The sequence below is a fragment of the Bactrocera dorsalis genome, chromosome 2 (genome assembly GCF_023373825.1).
Source record: "Bactrocera dorsalis isolate Fly_Bdor chromosome 2, ASM2337382v1, whole genome shotgun sequence".
Lineage (NCBI taxonomy): Eukaryota > Metazoa > Arthropoda > Insecta > Diptera > Tephritidae > Bactrocera > Bactrocera dorsalis.
The window spans coordinates 15,188,236-15,211,557 of NC_064304.1; the positions used below are offsets into that span (position 1 = coordinate 15,188,236).

Here is a 23,322-nt window from a genome sequence, read left to right on the forward strand (position 1 = left end):
AGTGTACTCAGAAGTGAAATTTTAGTCACCAGTGAACCGAACTATTTTTATGCTGATGACATTAGAAGGCAATAATCGACTGACTATTAATTATAACTAATTTTCGTAAAATAGACTACTTACATCGCCATTTCCTCAATTCCGTTTTTCCTCACAACAAAAAAAGAATTAACAACAACAAGGATTTTACTCATTAATTTACATTTATAATGATAATATCGACTTTATTTGTAGTTGTTAAAAATTTTACAAAATAAACAAATATTTTAGTTTTATGTATGTAGTATGTATGTTAAGATTTGCTTCATATATATGCATGTATTTATGTATGTACTCACTTATAGTTTTATTTTTGGGTTTTGGTTTTTTACTCACAAATACATAGATCTTTACGTATATTCTACGAAGAAAGCAAATTAATTGTAAAAAAATCTTGCTTAGATTTTGGTTTGCGCACAAATTATATACAAATAATACATAGGGGGTTTGTATGTATGTATGTGAGTGTGTGTATGTCCGCGAAAGTTTGTAGCTAAATACGCATGTATAATTACATCTGAGTTACAATTAAGTGTACATACAATACAAGCACGAGTTGCGAGTTGAGTTGGCTCTATGCTTATGATCTTGTGTAGATGTATTTGTTTGTGTATGCATGTGTGTACTTGTTGTGTATGTATGTATGTGGATAGGGGAGAGGTACGATTACAAACATATCTACGCTTGTATGCATTTAGATTAAGGCTTTTGTTTCATTAGTTATGTTAGTATGTGTGTGTGTGTGATGTACATGAGTTACATGTGTGTGTCTTTAGTTGTTGTTGTTTTTTCACTGAATACGCGAAATAGCTAGCAGTTGCATTTACACAGCTAATGCTCCGAACGCTTATAGATTTCACTTTTGTTGTTGTTGTTTTTTTTCAAAAGCTAACTGTTAATAAATATCTCTCATCTGGAAAGTGTGTGTTGACTGTCATTTAGCCGCGCTTGTTAGTATGTGTTTGTTATCAGTTAATCTATGTTTACTCACACATACATACATATGTACATATGTATGCATCTAAATTGTTATACAACAATCAATGTTTAGATATCTGCATATAATTTATGACTAAATATGTATGTACGTATATTTTCATATTTATTTCTTCTCAGTTGCCTGCCTGTTACTGTACGTTTGTATGTGTATGTGTGTGTGTAGGTGTGTAATTTCCTATGCGGGAATATGATTAAGCTCCCGTAAAATACCGTTATCATAGATTTTCATTCATTTCTTTTTGCCCAAAATATTTAAGTTATCGCAAATTTACTGTTTTTTTGCATTTTTCTGTTTGAAATTGTTTTTGGAATTTTTTCTTTTAGCTTTTCATATAATTTCTTATTTTATATATTTAATATTATCTTTAATATTTAGTTTTAATAATTATTTTTTTTTTGTTTTTATATCGATTATAATTATTTGATATTAATTTAAAGTACTGCTTGGCATTTCACTTACAAGTACATACAACAGGGTGTCCACTAAACTACCTATATACTCGCATGTATGTATGTATTTGCATTTGTATTTGTATTTTGATGCTCTAACATCTCTTTAGCGGTTTTTGGTTTTTGTAAAAAATAGAAAATATTTTCAGTGCAGTATTGAAAAATGTGTGTGAAGATTGATAATTGCTTAACATTTGGAGAGCAGTTGCTTACTTTTAACGGTATATTAGCGATTTTTGAGTTTTTATTTTTGTTGTTAGTTAATTTATTTTCTTTCTTTACTGGTTTTATATATATTTATGTATAATCGGCATTTCAAGCAAGTTCGCGTCGCTAACACCCTGTACATATTAAGTCGCTCCATTTGCTCGTCTTTCATTTGTCTGCGCTTTTTGCTATTTTACTTTTCTTGCTTAAGCAATATTTTTATCAAGATATTTGTTGTTACTCTTTACCTTTTATTTATTTAACTTATTTTTTCTCTTAATTTATTTTAATTATGTATATATCGGTACGTATTTTATATAATTCAAATATTTTGGTGGTTCAAACTGTTCACATTTCAGATTTTGTATATTTTTTGCGTATGCTTTAGCTTAATTTAAAGTGGTAAATTTTCGCAAAAATATTTCTGTGAAATCATTAGTGAAGTAAAGAAAATAATAATTGAAATAATTAGTGACATTAAAAAATAAAATAATTAGGAAAATTTCAAATGCTATCATTTTCTATGCGACCCTACATTCCGTCAGTCCGAAACTTCATCGAACCGCCGGAAAAATCACTTCAGCGGTTATATACCCACATCTGAGTTTCAAAAAATCTATTTTTTTATTTGCTTATTTACTGAGTGTTCATATATATATAATATATGCCACGAAATTTGGAAGTTGAGCTGGCAAATAATTTCGGCGATTTTAGCCTATTTGTAGAAAGTTTTATTTTTCTGTAAGTGGCATTTAAAATCTTAAATAATTTTTTCGCGAAACGCTGATTTTGGTGTCAGTAAAGAAAATTTCTTCGAAACGTGTCATGCGGATGCACTCGAAATCTTAAAATTACTGTTTTTTAAGTATATTTGACAGGTCGACATAGAAAAAATTCGATTTTTGACAGAAATTTTGATTTTTTCAAGATAAGTATAATAGTTAGAGATAGTTTTAAGAAGACCTCACCGCCAGACACCTTGTTGAGGAGGTTCCCCAGGATGCTGGCTACATAATCAAGAAAATCCAAAAGTTTTCAAAATTAATCCCCGACAATTAAAATGCATTAAACTATGTAATTAAAAAAAAAGGTTGAATTATACTAAGGTTTAAAATATTTTTTTTTTAATTCAAAGACTTCCATTTGGTTGTTTAATCAAAGACATATTTTGAAAGCTTCATATTATTTGACTAAGGATCTCATCAAAGTACTCAAAAGTTTTGTATATTTTATATTAATAATTTTTAAGTATTTACACTAAGAGGATATAATCTTTGGCAAGCAAAATGATTTTGATAGTGAAAATAGTAATACTTGAAAATAAAAATAAGTTTGAATTATAAAATAATTTGAGTAAAAAAACTGAAAAGTTTGAATGTACGTATATCCCAGCGATTAGACATCGAAAAACCTGATATGATCTAGTAAAAGAAAAACAAAAACAGTAAACAAATAACAAACTTTATATACATATATGGTAAATAAATTAAAAAATCATAAAAAATACCTAACTTGTTAATATACATATTATTTAAAATTACCATAATTATTAGAAAAATATCTGTTTTTTTTTTAATTTTACGTATGGCCATCAAATATTTGCACATATATGAATAAAGAGAAAAAAAAATTAAATTAAAAAATAATAAGAATGTAAATAATATATATTTTTTTGTAATTTTCACGCACCATTATTTGCTTCGACCTTAACTAAAATATTAACAATTTCGCCCTTCATATTTTTACAAAAAATACATACATACAAAAGAAAATTATTACAAAAATGTCACACTTTTAAGTTCCTAATATTACACTTTAAAATTAATTGCGCATTCATGTCACTTAGCTGCTTATTAATAAAATAGCAAAAAGCTTAAAAATTCTCTATATTTGTATGTATGTATGTATGCATGGCCGCAAGCAATTGTTATTTTATTTTCATTATACAATAATATCAGCTCATCATAGCTAATATTAGCAGCGCTTGCAACGCATTAAGTTGCTACTAAATATTATTTAATTTGTAGTTGTGTGGCAACATTTGCACTAAATTACACAAAAACGACGACACAGAGTTGCCAAACTTAATTTTTGCTAAATTTTAATACTTCAATGTGCGATTGTTGAATTCAATTGAGTATATTTGTGTGTGTGTATATACCTATATTACACATATACGTGTCTATATATACATACGTATAAGAGCGCATTAGCTCATACATGCATTAATATTTTATTTACTGTTTTTTAATATTATTACATTTTGCATAATTTTCGCTAACAATAAATTAGTTTAAATTTTTACTAAGTTCTGCGTTTACTCACCAATATGCATTTTATTATTCACTATTTCATTACGTACTAGAGTTGAATATTGAAATAACTTTTTCCTTGGCTGTGTATGAGTGATACTCGCTTCTAGCGCTTGTGTTTGGGAAAGCTGCCTCGCACATCAGCCTATGATCTTTCATATACACGCGCTGGTTTTTGCTCTCTGCACTTTTCACTGCTTAACTGTCAGCTTGACATTGGCTGTCAGTCTGACGGTGACAATATTTTTTTTATTTTAATTTTTTTATTTTCTAATGTATATTTTTTTATCAATAATTTTTTATTATAATTAACCTAAGATTATGAGTAAAAATTACTTTACTATTTACAATTGAGGTTCTGTCTTTTTCGCATCGATCCCTTAAACGATCCTTCAATCAGCGCTTTTGCATTAATTTAACTTTTATTTTTTACATTAAAGTTTCTTTCGAAGAGCAAGCAAAGTTTTCGAAAAAAAAAATTCTTAATTTATTACAAAACTTCCACAGCTTCAATTAAATATTTTTGTAAAGTTTTCCAATCAACTAAAATAAAAAATAAGATCAGGTCTTTGCCAACCATAAGCTAATACTTTATAAATGGAAATCAGTTCATCACAAATCTAAGCTTATCATAAATTTCGGTTAAATAAAAAAGTATGTTTACATTTATAATATTTTTAGCTTAACTTTAAACACATACCCTATATACCACCGCTCACATTTTAACTTTCTACAATTAATTCTCTTGCTTTCTCTGTTTTTGCAACAGTGCCCAACGTTTTCTTCCTTTCCATCTCTCTTTACTCTCTATTTATGCTTTAGTTTTACAGTTATAAAAGTAATCTGATTGCATAATATCAACTTTAGCCCTAATAATTAGGCATTTTGTAAAATTCCAACTCACATTCCTCATCTCTCCGGCCTTTTATGCTGTGTTTAGGCCCAAAAGCTTTTGTTGAGTTTCACCAGTATGAGTGTCACAACTGAGAGCGTGGTGAGGCTCAAGCGCAGTTTGTGTGTGGCACCGCTGCCATAGAAGGTGACACTCAGGTCCCGCATCTCATTGTCTGCAATGAAGCAAAAATACATAGATTAGTGCTGGATCAAGTTTAAAATGAGTACTCAAGAATATGCGAGTGCCATAGGGGCAAAAATATACCCTCATAGTAGGCAGATATTAATAATATTTCGATAAATATAAGTATATATAAAGGACATGCAAATTAATAAATATTTGGCCACTTTATTTTATGAAGAATTTTTTCAGATAGATATCCATTATTTATCAAATAAATTAATTGTTTTAATTTGCTTTCCTAGTGATACTCTCTAGACGTGCTAGTAAAGCCTTTAATTTAAGAGAAATTGGGAAGAAATTTCATCACGCCCTTTACAGCGCGTACTTTGCCAATTTTATTACATTGTAGTTTCTATGTTTTGTTATTATCGAAGGTTTAAGCCAGAAAAAAATTAATAAAATAAATATTGCCACCTGTTTCAAAATAGTAAGTTAGAAAAATTCTCGATATAAAGAAACAATACAACAAACGTAAGTTTTTAGAAAGTTTGTTTTAGTAACTTATTTCGTAAGGTTGCCACCTAGTTAGAATTGTAAATTAACTGAAATTAGTAAGTTGAAATATTTATTGTAAAATGGACATAAAAAGATGTGAGCGTTAAAAAAAAAATTCTGTTAAATAAACTTTTTTAGGGTTGCCACCTATTTGAAATTTTTCTGAAACGAATAAAACAGAATATTTATTTTTATACTGACATCAACTGTTTCGAGCTAAAGAAATTTTTGTGTTAATTATATTTTTTGTTGTGGTTGCCACCTATTTGACACTTTAACTCCATAAAATTATTTTAAAAAAAAACTGTTTACTACCGCAGAGATTAAGAAAAGTTTAAAGTAGAAAATATTTTCTGAGTATAGTTGCCACATGTTAAAAAATTTTATATCGAATATTTCATATACAAATTTCATAACATGATTCCTGTGTTCCGAGAAGTTCATTTCATTAAAAAAACAAAGAATAAAAAAACGGCTTAATGAAAAGCGTTCTTCGATCCCAATCGTCGAAACTTCCCAAAAAGCTTTTATTATTCCATAAGTAATGTTTTAGTTGAACATTTTTTCGATTTATAGAAAGAAGTGCATTACTAAAAAGTACTACTTTAAATGCTTAACTTATGTAGTTGGAGATAAAATGTGTTACGAAGCAAGAGCACATGCAGAAATGAATAAAATTCAAAAAAGTGCATGCAAATGAGAAAAAGTTAAAATTATAAATATTTTTATTTGAACTCGAAATAAAAGTTGCACTTTACAGTTATGTAGTTTACTGAAAAAATTTGCATAACATTTTGGCACAAAAAAAAAAGTTTTCTGAAATTTAGAAATTTTCTTTGAGAGCCAAATTTTGAATTTGAAATTATTTTTTTTTATATTCTTAAAAATTATATAAATTATTAAATTTTTTAAATTTTTTTTTATGAATTATTAAAAATTTGTTTTAAATTTTTTTAAATTAATTTTATTTATTTATTTTTAAAAATATTTTTTTTTTTTTTTTTTTAATTTTTTTAAATTATTTTTAATATTAAAAACTATTTTTTTTCATTATTAGAAATAATGAAGTGAGTGCAAAAACGGTGCAGATGTTAAGAAAACTTTTCGGAAGTGAAACTAACCTGACGAACCGTGATTTAGAAAAGATGATAGATCAATAAGTCCATCTGAAATAAGGGGACAAATTGCGTGAAATCAGTGAAGATGAACAAAATAAAATATGAAAGAGAGGCATAAAGGAAAGCAATGAAATAGAACATATACATATACTACGGTATGTGCGTGGATGTGTGAATATTTAGTGGTGTTGGTGAATACATACATACATACAATATATAAAGGGTGATTTTTTAAGAGCTTGATAACTTTTAAAAAAAAACGCATAAAATTTGCAAAATCTCATCGGTTCTTTATTTGAAACGTTAGATTGGTTCATGACATTTACTTTTTGAAGATAATTTCATTTAAATGTTGACCGCGGCTGCGTCTTAGGTGGTCCATTCGGAAAGTCCAATTTTGGGCAACTTTTTCGAGCATTTCGGCCGGAATAGCCCGAATTTCTTCGGAAATGTTGTCTTCCAAAGCTGGAATAGTTGCTGGCTTATTTCTGTAGACTTTAGACTTGACGTAGCCCCACAAAAAATAGTCTAAAGGCGTTAAATCGCATGATCTTGGTGGCCAACTTACGGTCCTTGAGATGAATTGTTGTCCGAAGTTTTCCCTCAAAATGGCCATAGAATCGCGAGCTGTGTGGCATGTAGCGCCATCTTGTTGAAACCACATGTCAACCAAGTTCAGTTCTTCCATTTTTGGCAACAAAAAGTTTGTTAGCATCGAACGATAGCGATCGCCATTCACCGTAACGTTGCGTCCAACAGCATCTTTGAAAAAAATACGGTCCAATGATTCCACCAGCGTACAAACCACACCAAACAGTGCATTTTTCGGGATGCATGGGCAGTTCTTGAACGGCTTCTGGTTGCTCTTCACCCCAAATGCGGCAATTTTGCTTATTTACGTAGCCATTCAACCAGAAATGAGCCTCATCGCTGAACAAAATTTGTCGATAAACACATTTCGAACCGAACACTGATTTTGGTAATAAAATTCAATGATTTGCAAGCGTTGCTCGTTAGTAAGTCTATTCATGATGAAATGTCAAAGCATACTGAGCATCTTTCTCTTTGACACCATGTCTGAAATCCCAACGTGATCTGTCAAATACTAATGCATGAAAATCCTAACCTCAAAAAAATCACCCGTTATAAGCAAACATAGTCATAGTGTTTGAAATTTGAAGCTTATTGTTAATAAACAATTACATTTTGAAACAAAAACACATTTTTACGCCCCGCAATTTTTCAAGCGAAAGTGCGCGTGTATGTGTATGCATGTGAAGGTATGTGTGCAGAAACCAAGGTAACGGCAGATGAAAGATATTTGCTCGCATATATGTAATCTTTTTATGTAAGTGTCTACTTGGAGTTAGCACCGCTTATACACGTGTCAGACGCCCAACTAAAACACCCACACACACATACAGAGAGAAAAAAAACCTACCTAACGGCCATTCAGTTTTGCTAGATAAGCATATTTTCACTTACACACATGCAACTCTGCGATAAGATGTAAGCACTCGAGTATAAAAGTGTTTGCAGGCCTTTTCTTTGCACGAACGAATACTCGCAAGAATCATTCACGCATTTCTTAGTTGGAAGTGTGCAATCTTGGCTTTGATTCCTCAATAGATAAGCGCCTTGTGCTACATAATAATATAGTGGTTATGAAAGCATATCAAGTGTTGAGTGCGAATATTTCTTCAGCATGTTGCGAAAGCCGCTGAAGAGTGAGTGGAGTGTTTGGAAGGTGTGAAAAGTAGGTTTTATGGCGTAGAAAGGAAAAAGTAAATGAGTGCAAGAAATACAAGAAAAAAGTTGGTCATAAACAGGTATGACCACAAAAACTTTTTTTTTTATTTTGTCACAAAGCAATGTTAACAGAAAAAGCTCTAACAAATAATTAAGTTGAACCAAATAATTTTTAAGTGGCCGTATTTAGATTTTAAACCTTGAGAATGAACAATTTTTTTAATCGATAGAATTAATTTCAAAATCACCTCTGTGGAGTTAAGTGCAAACTTCGAACTTTTTCTTAAATAATGTTCCCTTTTTTATTTTTTTTATTTTTTGGTTTAAGACCATTTAACTAAAGTTTTCGTATTTTCGATTTTTATTTCTTTTTAAAAAATAATGCATAGTCATTGTAAGGCGCTAATTGCACTGTATTGTTGTTGTTGGTGTAATGGAAATTTTCCTGCTTCGTATTGGTATCAAGTTCCAAGCGCATAGTCCTTAAGTCTTTCCTCAGTTGCAGTGTCAGCATTGAAGAGACAGCAACTATTAGGTTGACCCAATTACGTCGCGGGAGCAATGCAGCCCACACTCGTGCACAGTGCTACAGTGCTGAGCAAAATAAAGCCTGGTCTGACAGACAAAAACAGGGCGACTTTAGGAATTGCAAAAAATATATATCAACTCTTTTCAAATAGTAAAGGTAAAAGGGCAGTAATTTCGGCTTTCTCCATGAATAAAACCTAAAAGAAATCCCCAATAGAAAATTTTGTCTGGACATTGACCTGCGGTCGTGAAGTAGAAGTTAAGTATGATTTTCGTGATTATAAAAAAAATTATTTGATATATTATATATATAATTATAGTGACTTAACTTGAGCTCAGATCACATACTATCACGGTTTATTTGGGAGAGAAGGTTTCAAGTCACGCAAAAAGCAGGTCGAGCTGCACTCGACCCATCAGCGAAACTTTCAACATATATACGGATGGATGAAAAATGAAATGACATGATGAAGTGGACGCCAGGATTGCTGAGCTAGACCTCAAGCGACCTATTAAGCTGCCGTAGTACTGTAGTATCTTTCAGACCGAAGTCTTTGCCGTCAGAAAAGTTGCTGATATAGCTAATAAGTAATGACATGACGTAAAGAATTTAAATTACGCATATCGATAGCTAAGCGAAAATTGAAGCAAAAATATCACCTCTCATTTTCTCGGAGAATATCTTTAGAAGCAGGGATGTAGTTTATGTAATGGCAAGCGGCTGCCTATAAACTAGGTTCCAGGCTATAAGACCGTTCCATGAATTGAAATAGCTGATGAAATTACCAGGAGTGCCATTCGCTTGAGTACAGAACCAATTTAAGAAATACGCAACGAAATTTTGCATGAAGAACATGCAGAAATTCATGAGCTTTTTAGTCACAAAAAAAGGTTGTTGGCTTGATAAAGTGAAACTGCAGGGAAGGAGGCATGAGAGAGACGCTGGAGCACCTTCCATGCTAATTTTTGGCCTTACGTAGAACTCGACTTAGATACAGTGGCGAGCAAATGTGGATACATGTTTGTCACTTTTGCACTCTTTCATCTATAAAAACTTTAATATTTATTCAAATACTCTCAAACTTTGGAGTTTTAGTCTTCATTCTATTGTTGTTAGATCAGCTTATTTAAAAATAACAAAAATAAAGCAACAACAAAAATTTTAGCAAAAGCTCAGCTTAACGGCATTTATCCAGTTATGCTCGTGTTTTTTATTTTTCAATTGCAGTTTAAAATGAAGCTGTAATTTGTTTTTGTTTTTTATGTCTCTTTTGTTCATTCATCCTTGACCTCTTTGAAGGTGATTTAATTAGTTAAAACGTAATTTTAGTGCTTATAAACGCGTTTTTACATCGAATAGATCGATGCTAGTGAAAATGAAGAAAATATCATCAGAAAACCGTATAGTCGTTTTGACTGGAAGTGGTAATTCGTCACGAGCCATTGCTAAAGAATTGAACATTTGCCACCGTACAGTCCTTTTAGCGCAAAAAAGACGAAATATCAAGCCTGCGCCCAACGCTGGTGGCCCTAAAAAATTGCTGACAGAGGGCGACGCACGTGCTATGGAGCGGCTTATGCGACAGAAAGAATTTAATACGCCTAAGAAAGCTGCTTTTGGAATCAACAAGGCCGTAAGTGAGTGGACAGCTCGCAGAGCACTTCGGCGAATCGGGCTTATTGCATCAGTAAAACAAAAAAAACCTGCCTTGTCAGATAAAAATATAAAGGCTCGTCTGAAGTTCTGTAAGGAACGAAAAAACTGGAGCGTTGAAGACTGGAAACGCGTTATATGGTCAGATGAGACCAAAATCAATCGTCTTCAGTCAGACGGAAAAGAGTATTACTGGCGCCATGAAAATGAAACTCTTCAGAAGTGAAACAGACCGTGAAACACGGCGGAGGCAGCATAATGGTTTGGGGCTGTTTCACTTGGTGGCATATTGGCCCTTTAGTGAAAATAGAAGCAATAATGAAGAAGGAAGACTATCATGGTATTCTTCAAGGTAACCTTCCGGATTTCATTGATTTGAGCGCATACCCAGAAGAGGAGGTTATCTTTCAGCAGGACGGAGACCCGAAACACACCGCCAAGATCGTTAAAAATTGGTTATCCGAGCAAAAGTTCAAAGTGTTACCATGGCCAGCACAAAGCCCCGACCTTAACCCAATCGAAAATTTATGGGCAATTTTGAAAAGGCGCTTGGCAGTACATGAAAGAGCTCCAACAAACATGATGGGGCTTTGGGAACGTTTGCAGTCAGAATGGAGAAATATTCCTAAGGACACTATTGAAAAACTGGTGAAAAGTATGCCAAAGCGGGTCAAAAGTGTAATTCGCAACAAAGGATTATGGACAAAATACTAAATTTTTGTCGTAAAGAAATATATTTAATCACGAGCAAAACTGGATAAATAGCGTTAAAAGAAGTTTTTTTATTAAATTGGCTTTTTGTTTTTGTTTTTGTTCACGAAATTTTTTTAATTTTTTAAGAAATAAATGAAGAGTAAACACTGAAAATTTGAAAGCATTTCATTGAAAATTAACAGTTTTATTAATAAAAGAGTGCAAAAGTGACAAACATGTATCCGCATCTGCTCGCCACTGTATATAGGAACTTCGCAGTTCAGGGGATTGAAGAAAGTATCAGTATTAGATAACAAACCTCAATTAAACTGCGTAAACACGTAAAATTCAGCTCGTATTGATAATAAGGCTACATCTTGCATTACAAAAAACCTGTTGGTGTATGTAACCCGACCTAACCCAAGATTAGTGAACACTTAATATTAATAATATATTATAGATAGCGCTTATGTTTCGCGCAATATTGTATATTCCTAAGCCATGTAAGTGTAAATGGCACAGTGGTGAATGATCACAGTGTCAACTTGGCAAAGAACAAGCGAGGCGGTCATTATGCCACACAGACGTAGTCAAATGACAGCGGCGAAGTGAGTGAAGTGTGTGGGCAAATCATTGGACGGCGCTTCTTTTCAATGAATGTCTGACAAGTGATCACACGCAAGCGATAAGTTTGTGTGTGCGAGTGTGAAGAGACTGAAATTGTATTGCTACAAACGGCATTTGCACGCTATACACACATACACGCACACGGCCGAACTGTGATACCGGCAATTGAGGACCTTCAAGTGCCTGCGTGTGCGCTTGTGTTTGAATGTATGTGTTGGTGTATATACACATATAACAGTGAATGTTGCAATCTCTAACAATTTATCGCATTTGACAGCGACGTCATCATCAGCATACATGAAGGATATAGCTGCTATCTATAGATCTACATATATGTATATGTGTGTGTGTGCGTACCGGCGTCAATGCCGCCCCAGTTGTTGCATGCGCAGCAGTCAAGTGCGCTTTCACTAGTCGAGTATTTAGTACAGTTATTTATTTATGCCAAAGAAAAAAGTGGCACAAACGCTGTCAACTCTGCGCTTCTTATCCTGGTTTCTTATCTTCTTCATTTCGATTTCAGGGCAGCTTCGCGACAGATGCATTTGCCACTAATAAGTTTTGCTGGCAGAAAGATTGCTCCACATGCAATCAAAAGTGTAAGTGTGGGTGTGTGTGTCTTTGTGTGCATGTGCATATGTGTTGTGTGTCAGGGCCATAAACAGTGAATGATTACTCGACACACTGCCACACAAACATGCGTGTGTATATGCACAGTTATAAGGTGGAAAGCTGCTGTGGACACAACTGCGATTGAGCCAATGCCACGCCATGACAGCCAGCGAAAATGTCAACATAAATTAAGCAAAAAATACTTAATGATAAATGCTCATTTGTCATTATTGACACGGCTGATTTTAATTGGAAGCTTACCGTGGCCAATTACCATCAACTTTTGAGAGAAAATGATTTATTCGAAAATGGCGCTGAAACGCGGCAAAAGAAGTCAGTTTTTTTCCATAAGAAATAAATGTATATTTTTTGGCTTGGTAAATTACGTTTGAACATTCTTAAATGAATATATGTTTTTTGACAGCTTGAAGTTGACTAATGACAGCAGTTTTTGCCGGCAGCAGTAGTTAAATTCGCTGCGCCACCGAAGAGCGCAATGCAGTCGAAATGCAATCTCGGCAATCTCGACCACAGCCCAAGCAACAACAACAGCTGGCAGCCAATGCTCGTGAGTATCTGCGAGCCAGAAATCGTTTGCACAAACTTACAAGAGGCTACTCCAGGCATGAAAGGTTAGCTAGAAATGCACACGCTTGTATTGGAGAGCAAACCCTATAGGGAAAATTTGAGTTGAAAATTTTCTATATTTTTCTAAAAATATGTGGTGTCATGATATGCGGTTAAGATACTTGTAGTTTTAATTACTTTAAAAACTGTAATTTTGTGGAGAAATATTATCTAAATTTAGACGTAGTGAATAAATTATACTGATCTTAATAACTGTAACTGTTAATGTAAATGTTTTCGAGTCATATAATGAGTTCTATCACATAATATATTTTCCGAAGACAATATGTAATAAAAATAATAAGAGGAAAAAAGTAAAATTTACTAATATTTCCTAAATATTAGCAACAATTTCAGCTATAATGCGTAAAAAGTTTATAAAGAGATTACTAAAGAAAAATATAGCCTACAATTAGGCGTAAAAAATAAATTATTCTGTTTGGAATAATTATAACTGTTGTTAAATATTTTCTAACCAGACACCAAGCTGTTTTCATTTTTTACAAATTTATTTGAATGAAAATTAACAGAAAAATGGGTCATAATTGAGTAATAAATTCTCAAAGCCTTACTAGTCTATAGAATAAAGGAAGGTAATTTCTTACTCCTATGTTCTTACCACTTTTCTCATTTATAAGTATTCGAGTTTTTACAATCAATTTGAAAATTGGCGATAAAACAAAGCACTGACGTTTCTTAAATAAAAATATTTGCTATATACACAGCTTAGAATTTTTCAGTCGACTGAGCTTACTAGACTCGTATTCCAGTTACAATTCCCACCCCTGCTATATTGAAAATATATTCAAAATCAAAATTCACAAGCCACAAACTTTCCAACCGGCCTCTAACTGCAGCTCAACCATTGCAATAGCATACATTTAGGCAGCTGCATATAACTCTGGATGAGGAGTGCAAGAAACGCGTACGAAATAGAGATGACGCTCGCAGCGCTCAATGGGACCAAAATTGTGCAGATGACCAATTCGTGGCCAAAAAGTGTGCACTCGCAATAGTGCTCGTTAGTTGTTCTTGCGCTGCCATATTTTTTTTTGTCACACATGGCGATTCAAAAGTCCGATAACGGTAACAAGTTTTGACAATTTCGCCTTCTTCATATACATACTTGCATGTATGGATATGTTCATTGGACTTGGTTAGAATTTTATGCGCGCAATCATATTTTGTTGTTCCTTGCTGGCAGTGGCTGTTGCAGCTGTGTTGTTGCAGCGGCTGTTTCAGCTGTGCGTGGCCTAAAATATTATGCATTCAACGAACGTACTCGTAGGTACAAGCTAGCCGCCGGCATGGTTGCATTTGGCTATTTTGTTGATTGAAAAGAGCGCTGCATGATGGTTTTATGTGCCAACGAAAGCGGCATGTGTTTGTATATGTGCGTTGCATAGCTATATAAATTTACAAAACTGTATGCGACCTCTTATGGAATATTTGCATATGCGAAATTATTGTTGCCGTTGTTGTAGTTGATAAGCACCGTGGTACATGTTAAGATTGAATTCAACTGGAATATATGGATCTGGTCTTCGAATTTGGGAAGATAGAAAATTTTATATACCAGAAAACAATAAAAATTATTATTAGAGCCTTTATTAAACAATGATTACCGTATGAGGTTTGTCATTAAATTTGTCGAAGGAAGCGTCGGAGAAACAATAAATGGTCAAATTTGGAAAGATATCTTCACGAAAAGTGGCATGGACTATTTTTAAAGGTAGCAGTATAATTTCTGAACAAATCGTGTAGATCAGACCACTACAGCATAAAGCTGTCATACAAACTGATCGATAAAAATCAAATTCTTGTATGGGAAACTCTTGTATTTAACGAGATATCTCCATGAAAGTTGGCATAGATTATAGTCCAATACAATCGTAAAATCTCCCTAAAAAATTACTTAGATGGAACCACTATTGCCTATAGCTGTCATACAAATTGACCGATAAAATCTAAACAATTTTTTAATTGAATTCAAGGCATACTTTTAGGTGTCTAAGCCGCAACTCTAAACACACAATATCTTTTAGCTTGTTGATACCCAAATACAAGAAAAATTAAAAAAAAATCAAAATTCTTAATATTAAAGCATTCTTTAAGGCACGCAAACTATCCTCTTTAAATTTATGGCGTAAATTCAGATTGGCTCTTGCCTTGTTGTAAATATGTACTTACATATGTACACCCAACACACGAAATACAACACTGTAATCGTCACATGTGAGGCAGGTCACATTTTTTCCAAGCGATATGAAAATTTGATTTCTCCGCCAGTGAACTGTGAATATCGTGCAAGCAGTTCCCCCAACTGCCTGGTGGCTTCTGCATTTTTGCATGGTTTACAACTCGTTAGATGGCTTGGTGTTTAGATCATAGCGGTGATTTCAATAGAAGCCAGCTTGCGGTTGTCGTTGTTTGTGTTTTCAATGTTTGTTGTTTTTGTCATTGAAGTGTAAAGGTGCTGGGGAAGCGGAAAAAGGCGTGAAAATGTGCACGAATTAATCGTGGGCATTCTGATATAAATTTGCATTTTTCTATGACAATTCGGCACCGGGCAGGGTACACGGTGTGGGCGGTGGGGCATTTAAAAAACGGTTGAAAACATTTTTGCAATTTCACGTTACACAATTTTGACGTTTTCGGCGTGAATGCGCTGGGCAATATGAAAATGTCGGGATTTGCGCAATAAAGGTGCACACAGATTTGTGTGCCAGTGTTGTTGTTGTAGGTTTTGTTGTTAGATTGCATGTAGAATTGCTTTGTGCACTTTTCAATGCATACCTGTATACCGTTATTGCGCATATGTAAATGCGCGTGTGTACATTTGTATGTATGTAAATATGTTAAAGCCTTCGTGGCGGCTTATGTTTTACTTTATTCATAAAATTGTTGTTGGTGTGCTGAAATATTGGCTGTATGAATTTAAATGACAGGAAAATATGGTTGAATTTCCGATCTTATCGCCTTTAAATTCGTCAGTGTTGCTGCATATGGTTGACGCTTGGACTTTAAATGGCTTTTGAAAGCAATAATAAAATTTTTTTTGTTTTTTTGGTTTGAACTTTTGTTGCGGCCCAAAATTGCAAACTGATGGAAGTCGCTGCTGGTTTGAAATATCTAAGCACTTTTATTAAAATGATCGACGCGCCTGGATGTATACTAAGCTTAAGGCAAATGCCTATGTTTTTACAGTAATAATCATAAGAGGCTCTCTTATGTTAGAAAATAGAGTTGCAGGCGGTTCGAGGATATCTGAGTGTCGTAACCCCACAGAAGGGTAGCCAAAAAATATCCCTTTGAAAGCAAGCTAAAGTGAGAAAGCGAATCATCTCTTCCTGGGTTTGGGACTCACCACTTAAAACAAAAACACCCTCAAAGAAAAGGATAATTAAACTCCGGTAAGAGACACCTCTTTAGATGACGACCACTGCAAACGTACTTGTAGGATTACGATGTAAGGGCATGCACCTGGCATATCTGCTTCCTGCATTGTGAAGATGCCGCTGCTTGGTTGATATCCTGGTAAAAATAAAGACAAACATCACCGCCGTAACAAAAGTGCGATGCACAGGACAAGGACGGAGATGAAAAGGCCATTGGGCCAATAAATTCAGAGACAGTATAAAGAAACGCAAATTTGGTTTTGGACTCGTGGTGGTTGAGAGACTCCGACGCCGTGTCCTGGTGTTCGCCCCTATTGAGAGCTCCCCCGCCGCGATGTCAAAATTGTGCACAGCGACTTTAGCGCCAGGGTGGACAAAGATGGTATTTTTGGCACAATGGTCGGTAAATTCAGTCTCCACTAAGAAACATTACCTAATGGGTTGAGGCTCATCGACTTCATTGAAGTCCAAAATATGGTTACCACTAGTACTAGATTCCAGCAAAGAAAAATTCATCAAGCGACCTGGCTGTCTCCGGATCGAAAAGCCACCAACCAGATCGATCATGTTGTGATAGGCGGAAGAGACATCTCCAGAGCTTTAGATGTGTGTACCCTCCGAGGTCCTAATAATGCAATTTCCGAAGAAATTTTTCAGTTTGGAACACTATAGCATATAGCTGCCATGCAAGCTGTATGATTGTAATAAAGTGTCCTATTTCATTTAACCAGTAATTAAAGAAAATACTTAAATTATTTCCCACCACTTTACAGCAGTTGTTGTTGTTCTTGTTGTACGGCCACTTGAGCATTGTCACCGGCAATTTACAACTCAAATAAAATTCTATTTTCCTACTTTTTTTAACTAAATAACAAAGCAAACATTTTCTTTGGCTCTAGCTATGCTCAGTTCGCTCGCCTAACTGCTGTCGCCCCTTCCCCTCCCACTCCCGCTTCAACTTGGTTTGGCGTCTCTTTTGTTGTGACCCCTTTCTCCGCCGTTATTATGCTGGCTGCCCTGGAGGTGTGTTGTCATTTGCTGTTTTGCTGTCGTTGACACTCCAAGTGCGCATTGTTGTTGTTGTAAGTGTTGCATGATGTTAACTTTGCTGCCATTTATTGTTGCTGTCTGTTGTTTATTATTGTTGTTTTGCTTTGGTTGCTTATGTGCGGTGCTCAACTTTCTGCCTTCAGCTAAGCAAAGTAATCGAGGTGGCCAACACACGCTCGGGCCACGAGGAGGAAGAAAAAAATAATGCACTTTTTCGCAATTTATAATTTAAGAAGACGCAGCAGCGCAGTGGCTTTCTTAGAAGAGTATTGAAGGATTGTGCTACGCACAGCTGCGTCGACGCTCACGCATGCACGCGCGCTACGCACAAGCACCACCACAGACACACACACACACACATGCTAGCTAGCTGGCTACACAAGGGAACACAATTATGAGAATCGAAGTGGAAGTGGAAGTAGAAGAGCAGAGAGAAAACAAGCTAAACAACCAAGAGTGCCTGTAGTGCCACTTAAGTCTCTCTATTTGCTTCTTTTTGCCATACCTCGGGGAATACAAGTACTTCAGGCTAGCAAATTTTAAATTGAAAACTTTTACTTGTACCTAACGGATGCACACACACACACACACATGAATATACAAAGATACTTATATATTTATGTACACGAGCGCATTGCGAGGCAGCAGCGGCGTGGCGGGACACAACATCAATAACCAGCAAAGCAGGAGGAAGGCAAAAACTACCGTACATAGTTGTAGTGCTAACAATGCAACAACAAATGGTAAAAGTTGTTAAAGTGTATGAAAGTGGCGCTGGACTTGTAAAATGTTGCTTTAACAAGCAACAACAGCAAGCGCAACAACAACAACAGCACTTCGAGTTCTTGCGAAAAAGTAGTGCAGGCAGCAGACGCAAAAAGCGGTTTAAGTAGACAAGCCGCTTCTTCTACGATTTCTTTGCGTAAGCCCTGCCGCACAGTTGCCTGTTGCTGATTATTTTATGCTGTTGTTTTTGTCTTTATTTATTGTTCGTTAACATTTTAGCCGGTGACTAGCAATAAGTGTCTTTAGTCAATTCTACAATTTTTTTCCTGCACAATTGTTGCTCAGCAGTTGTACGAGTATGCAGTTCGTATTCGGACATTAGAAGACTCTAAAAATTCTCTGAGAGCAGGTATGCAATATATACATACAGATATTACCAGATCGCTTCGGTATTACTTTTTTCAAAAGTACAAAAATTTTATACATATTTATACACATATCTAAGAGAGAAAAAGAGAAATTTTGTATGTATGTCGCTTATAGACTCCGAAACGGCGGCACCGATTTCAATGGAATTTTAGGGCGACCTAGGGAGTCTTTTTGTAAGAGCACTCACTATATGGAGTGTGCTTAGAACATATACCATTCATATAAATGACAATTTTATGTACATTTTATTATTTCATACCATATATAACGGGTGATTTTTTTGAGGTTAGGATTTTCATGCATTAGTATTTGACAGATCACGTGGGATTTCAGACATGGTGTCAAAGAGAAAGATGCTCAGTATGCTTTGACATTTCATCATGAATAGACTTACTAACGAGCAACGCTTGCAAATCATTGAATTTTATTACCAAAATCAGTGTTCGGTTCGGTTCGAAATGTGTTTCGCGCTTTTTTATCGACAAATTTTGTTCAGCGATGAGGCTCATTTCTGGTTGAATGGCTACGTAAATAAGCAAAATTGCCGCATTTGGGGTGAAGAGCAACCAGAAGCCGTTCAAGAACTGCCCATGCATCCCGAAAAATGCACTGTTTGGTGTGGTTTGTACGCTGGTGGAATCATTGGACCGTATTTTTTCAAAGATGCTGTTGGACGCAACGTTACGGTGAATGACGATCGCTATCGTTCGATGCTAACAAACTTTTTGTTGCCAAAAATGGAAGAACTGAACTTGGTTGGCATGTGGTTTCAACAAGATGGCGCTACATGCCACACAGCTCGCGATTCTATGGCCATTTTGAGGGAAAACTTCGGACAACAATTCATCTCAAGAAATGGACCCGTAAGTTGGCCACCAAGATCATGCGATTTAACGCCTTTAGACTATTTTTTGTGGGGCTACGTCAAGTCTAAAGTCTACAGAAATAAGCCAGCAACTATTCCAGCTTTGGAAGACAACATTTCCGAAGAAATTCGGGCTATTCCGGCCGAAATGCTCGAAAAAGTTGCCCAAAATTGGACTTTCCGAATGGACCACCTAAGACGCAGCCGCGGTCAACATTTAAATGAAATTATCTTCAAAAAGTAAATGTCATGAACCAATCTAACGTTTCAAATAAAGAACCGATGAGATTTTGCAAATTTTATGCGTTTTTTTTTAAAAAAAAGTTATCAAGCTCTTAAAAAATCACCCTTTAGAAGAAAAAAATTTGAGAGTCGTCAATGAACCACCTTGGCACTTTTATTTCCTGAAGTGAAAATCGGAAAATCCAGTTTTCAGGCTGTTTGTGTTTTTAAAATTTATTGTGCAAAACGCCAACCATAGGATCAGAATAAATATATAGTGTATACATATATATAAATATAACTATATAACTCATACTCTGACCGACATATTCGAAAAAATGTTTGTTAGAAAAACGAAAATCATTATACCGAGAGTTGTGGACTGTATCGACCCCTTTTTATTTACACCTATAAAATGTTCCCTGAGATTCATTATGGAGTAAAATTACCCGCATGACATATATTGACATTTCTGAGGCTTCCAATATATATTATATAAAGCGTAAGAAATACCAACTTCTGAATTTTGGTGCAATCAGAGACTCAAGACTTTTTCGTTGACACTTAGTATATGCATTTGCAAAATTTTAGTCTACTGCACAAAAAATTGTTGTGAAATATTCTATCTTTTATTTCCATAAAGAAATATTGTAGAATTATGACTTATGAATCCGAAATTCCTAGAGCTGCGCACATTAAAAAGTATACTTTTTGCTAAAAGTTTGCATTTAAGCAAAATTATTATTTCTACGTCATATGTTTCTTTTATATTGAAAAATATGCCCTCAAGTTATTTTTAAGTAGAAAACAAAATTTTATAGAGATTGCTTTTTAAGAATACCTACTGCTAATTTTTCCGTAGAGAACTAGGCATAGGCATGTACGTATTGGATTGTACGTATTGGATTGGTCTGTACAAAAGCCATGAGAGGTGTGTGACTTGACTAAATTAGCTACAATTGGCTCCTAATAGTAGGCAACATTTTAAATTTCAAAGAATGTCTTTGAACATTGACAAACATTATCGTCACTATTTTAATATTCATTTATTTAAAGCCGCATTTGCTGCCTAAATATATTATATAAAATTTAATAATAAAAACTCAAAACAAAATTAAATTTTAGACTACTTTATAGACACGCTCCTCAAACCTTTAGCTGCGCACCAGCCACTTGTGTCTGAAAGTTCAGGAATTTTCTAAAAATAGCTGCACTGAGTAAAAATTTGCAAAGTTGTTCTCAACTACAGGCCAGCCAAAATCTGCAGCGAAATCTTCGCGTCAGTTTGCATGTCGCAAGCGTCGGTATTAAATAAGTCACGTTGATCATAAACTTAAGTTTAACCAAATCTACATTTCATTTGGCAAAAAACGAAGCTACGTGCAATCAGCGGAAGACAGAACGCAACACTAGCACGATACACAGCGAGCGATGCAGGCAAGAGCGCGCTGCCGCTTTTTGCCACTAAAAGGCAACGGCGCTTTTTGCACCAAAGCGAGCGCCGAGCGGCGTTTGTAGCTTTCACTGTTCGGCGCTGTCGCTGCCAGCGTGGCATTGCATTGTGTATTTTATTGTCGCGCTACTTTGCAAAATGCACGTATCCTTTATTAAATTTTCGCCGCATTCCCACGGCGTCTGTCGCTTAGGCACTGCGCGTCGTGTCTTTCTTCACAGCGGCGCACGCACGTACTCAGATACAATAGGGAGAGCGAAATATGCTTATCCATTACCGTATAGATGTGGCAGTGTGTGTTGTTTTTTGTTGGAAAAGGGCGAAGCCAGTCCAAAGCGCAGAAAACAGTGTCTCGTGTGTAGTGGAGCGCCCAGTTCTATTCCATTGGGCAGGAAATAACACGCAGCGTGACTCACACACACGTACACATGAAAAACACAAAAAGTTATGCGTATGAAACACATTTATACACACATACAAATACGCACATGCAACAGCCAGAGGCATACACCGCGCTTAGTTGCGTCGCCCATTTCTCCCATCAAAACCCTCACACGCCTTTTTACGCTGTTTTCTGGCTGCGCCCTGCCTCGTTTGCAACTTTTTCGCTGCAGTAATTTCGTATTCTATGCAAAAATAGCATTTTGCATTTAAATGATTTTCTCTTGTGCACTTAAATCCACAGTTTTTTCTACACTTTACTGTCGCACTTTTTTCGGTAAATTTTTTCTCAAACACTTTTCCAACATTTTGTGTTTTTTTGTTGTTTTAGTTGTTGCATTACATTTACGCAGCCGTTATTTAGAGCGCATACTAGGAAAATAGCGTATTTACCAGTTGCACGTCGTTGCAGCGTTGGCCGCGTATAGCGGGGCGTATACGTAATTGATTTTTCAATGGAATAAAATGCAATACTGTTATGTAAGCAAAGCTACACACACGTGAAATTAGTTGTATGCAGATATTATTTTCATGTTTTTGTAATACTTTTTTTATTTTTACATACTTTTTATAAGTTTTATATAATATCAAAGAGAGATTCTAAAATTAGGAAATTTCAAACCAAATAATGACAAAGGATGGGCTTATACTTGCAGTTTTTTTGCTAAATCATCATCCATTCTTTCTGAAAACAGCCATTTGATGAGAGAAGCAAATACAAAAGCTTTTTAATTTCTTTTCATTAAGTATATAGATGGGTTTCTATGTATCATTACTTTTCGCTGACAATTAGTGTTCATTTGCTTCAATATTCCGAAAATGATTTTGACAGTTTAATCATTACAGCCGGAATTACGAACCGTGTAAAGGAGTTATAACCACTGACAATTCAGAAAAGTACTTTTTTTTAAGGTCCATTTATTAAATATCATTTTAGTGTATTTTAGTAAAAGCCGATTCATCCCAAGGAAGACCTTCGAAAATACTATAATTGGCTGATGAACGAAGAACTAGTTGAAATTTTTATTTTCGGCTTAACTAAAATAAAGATTGTTCTTTTTGTGAAAAATCAAAAAATATATCAAAGATCTTATTCTTTCGATTTTTACTTGAAATTTATAACCAAGACGGTCGAGTGAAATTTTCAAGTCGATAAGCCCAGCGTAGTTTTGTTGAATTTTTCCTCAACGAGTCTGAAAACAGTGTTTCGAATGTGTGGATATGTGTAAAGAGAAAGGTGGTGGTCAATTGGCCTACATTCATTCCTCAGATTATAGATTAAAATATTTTCCACAAAAAAAACAGTACCCACTTTTACCAAATTTGTATTTTTTATTTCATTTTATCATGTCGTTCTTATTGATAGATCCTTGACATTCAAAAAACGAATCGTGTTCATCAAATTGATAAGTGGATCCCTTCCTTGTGATCTCGGCGACGGATCCATTTCCCACTCATCGCATCACTCAATGGATTTATTTAGAGAACATTTCGGTAAGCCGATAACTTCAAATTTTAGGGCCAGTTGATTGGCCAAGATCATGTGGTAT

General features: G+C 34.8%; 1 protein-coding gene across 1 annotated transcript in view; it reads right to left on the minus strand.

Moving 5' to 3' along the window:
• Positions 1 to 976: 976 nt before the first annotated feature.
• Positions 977 to 23,322, minus strand: part of LOC105227565 (lachesin) — a 103,338-nt gene continuing 80,992 nt past the window's right edge. Inside the window, exons 9-10 of the mRNA XM_049447549.1 lie at positions 6,702 to 6,746; positions 977 to 5,074 (exon numbers count right to left, since the gene is read on the minus strand). Coding sequence (XP_049303506.1) covers positions 4,944 to 5,074; positions 6,702 to 6,746 — 176 coding nt within the window. The 3' untranslated portion in view covers positions 977 to 4,943. The remainder of the gene's footprint in view (positions 5,075 to 6,701; positions 6,747 to 23,322) is intronic.